At 62.3% G+C, this 1,738-nt stretch overlaps 1 protein-coding gene across 1 annotated transcript; it reads right to left on the bottom strand.

Annotated features, from left to right (window-relative positions):
* Nucleotides 1-397: 397 nt before the first annotated feature.
* SP6 (Sp6 transcription factor) lies at nucleotides 398-1,528 on the bottom strand. Its single transcript, XM_006832518.1, has one exon. The coding sequence runs from the start codon at nucleotides 1,526-1,528 to the stop codon at nucleotides 398-400; it is 1,131 nt and encodes a 376-aa protein (XP_006832581.1).
* Nucleotides 1,529-1,738: the final 210 nt, after the last annotated feature.

Here is a 1,738-nt window from a genome sequence, read left to right as displayed (position 1 = left end):
TGGAGGCGCTTTTATGTCCTGGTTCCCAGGCACTAAGGACGTGTCCAGGCAGCTACCCCCAGCGCCCAGGGCCAGCCCCACTGCTCCAGCTCCTCCAGCCCATCCCTACCCCGCCAGCCAAGGAAGGGATGCCCTCCCACCCCAGGGACATGAAAGAATTGGTGAGAGGGGAGAACAGAAGAGCTTGAGAAGGTACTCCCAGCCCACCCATCAAACATGCCCCCTCCAGCCCTAGTGACTAACCCTCCATCACCCCGTCTCCCTGTCCCTGCACCATTTTTCCTCCCCACTCAATAAATAACCACCTTTCTCCCTCACTTAAGCTGCCCCCAAAGCGTCAGGCCTAGGGGTTCTTTTCCGATGTCCCAGCAGGACCAGTGTGGCTGGGCATGTGGCATCAGTTGGATGGTGCCGAGCCGCCCTCGGCCTCCCGCTTGCCCTTGCCCCCAGGGGGCTCTGATGCTCCACCAGCCTTGCCTTCACCAGTGGCCGCTCCGGCAGCCTCCTCCTTGGCGCCTTCGTGGGTTTTCATGTGTTTGGCCAAGTGGTCACTGCGCATGAAGACACGGCTGCAAACTGCACAGGGGAACTTCTTGGTGCCCGTGTGGGTCTGGAGGTGGCGTTGCAGCTCGTCGGAGCGCGTGAAGCGCTTGCCGCAAAAGAGCCAGTTGCACACGAAGGGACGGTCACCGCTGTGCCAGCGCAGGTGTGCCTTCAGGTGCGACGTCTTGGCATAGGCCTTACCGCAGCCTGGTATGTGGCAATTGTGTAAGTGTTTCTTCTTACCCCCATCGGGGCCGCACGGAGCCCCCAGTCGCTCAGCCTCTAAACAGTTGGGACAACGGCACACGGTTTGGCCTGAGCTGCGAGGCACTGACCGCCTGGAACCTTTGGGTCTGGCCGCCCCATCCAGACCGGAATCCAGCCCCTGAGGCTCTGGGGCGGCCGCTTCCAAGACCTTCACCCCATCGGGTGGCCCCAGAAGGTGCTGCCCTCCTGCTGCTGGGAGGAGGTGGTGCGGATGAGGGTGGGGTGGCGGCGCACAAAGCTGATGGTCTCCCACATAGCCCCCCAAACCGGCCTGAAGCGCCCCCGGATGGCCAGGGGAGGTCAGTGCGCCTTGAGTGTGAGGGAGGTCCATCCAGCTGGTGCCTGGGTGTAGGTCCCACCAGGAGCCATCATCCGTACCTGGGTGGGTGGGCCGGAACCACGATTCGTAATGGTGCGACATGTCCGGCTGCAGGAGCTTGGAAAAGGGTCCCGGAGCCAAGGGACTGTCGCTTTCCAGGTCCTCGCAGGTTACCCGCGAGGAGGCCCCTGGCAGCTCATAGCCCTGGGAGAAGTCCACCTCTGGGCCCAGCGGGAGGCTCTGCAGCTCTCCAGGCTGCAGCGGGGAGGGGTAGTCCCCGGCCTCCGGGCTGGTGTGGCCCTGGTATGTTTGGAGAGGCTGCAGGTCCAGGCGCGGTGGGGAGGCGTGAGGCGTGTCAGTGTGCTGGCTGCCCAGAGAGCCACAAACAGCGGTTAGCATTGCCGGGATCCGGGGTGGGGGTGGGGCAGGGAAGGTCAGGGGCGCCTCAGATGAAACCTAAGGGAAGCAAAGAAGCCAAGTTAGGAAAGTAACCAGCTCCCTTTTGGTCTGACCCAGCTACCCTCCGTGCAAAATGTTCCTCTCTGGCACCTTGGATGAAAAAGAGGATCCCAGTTCTAGGTGAAGACTACAGCTGAGTTAAGAGAGAAT

The sequence above is a fragment of the Chrysochloris asiatica genome, unplaced genomic scaffold (assembly GCF_000296735.1).
Source record: "Chrysochloris asiatica unplaced genomic scaffold, ChrAsi1.0 scaffold00007, whole genome shotgun sequence".
Lineage (NCBI taxonomy): Eukaryota > Metazoa > Chordata > Mammalia > Afrosoricida > Chrysochloridae > Chrysochloris > Chrysochloris asiatica.
Note: the sequence above shows the minus strand (reverse complement) of the source record. Positions and strands in the feature narration are given on the sequence as shown.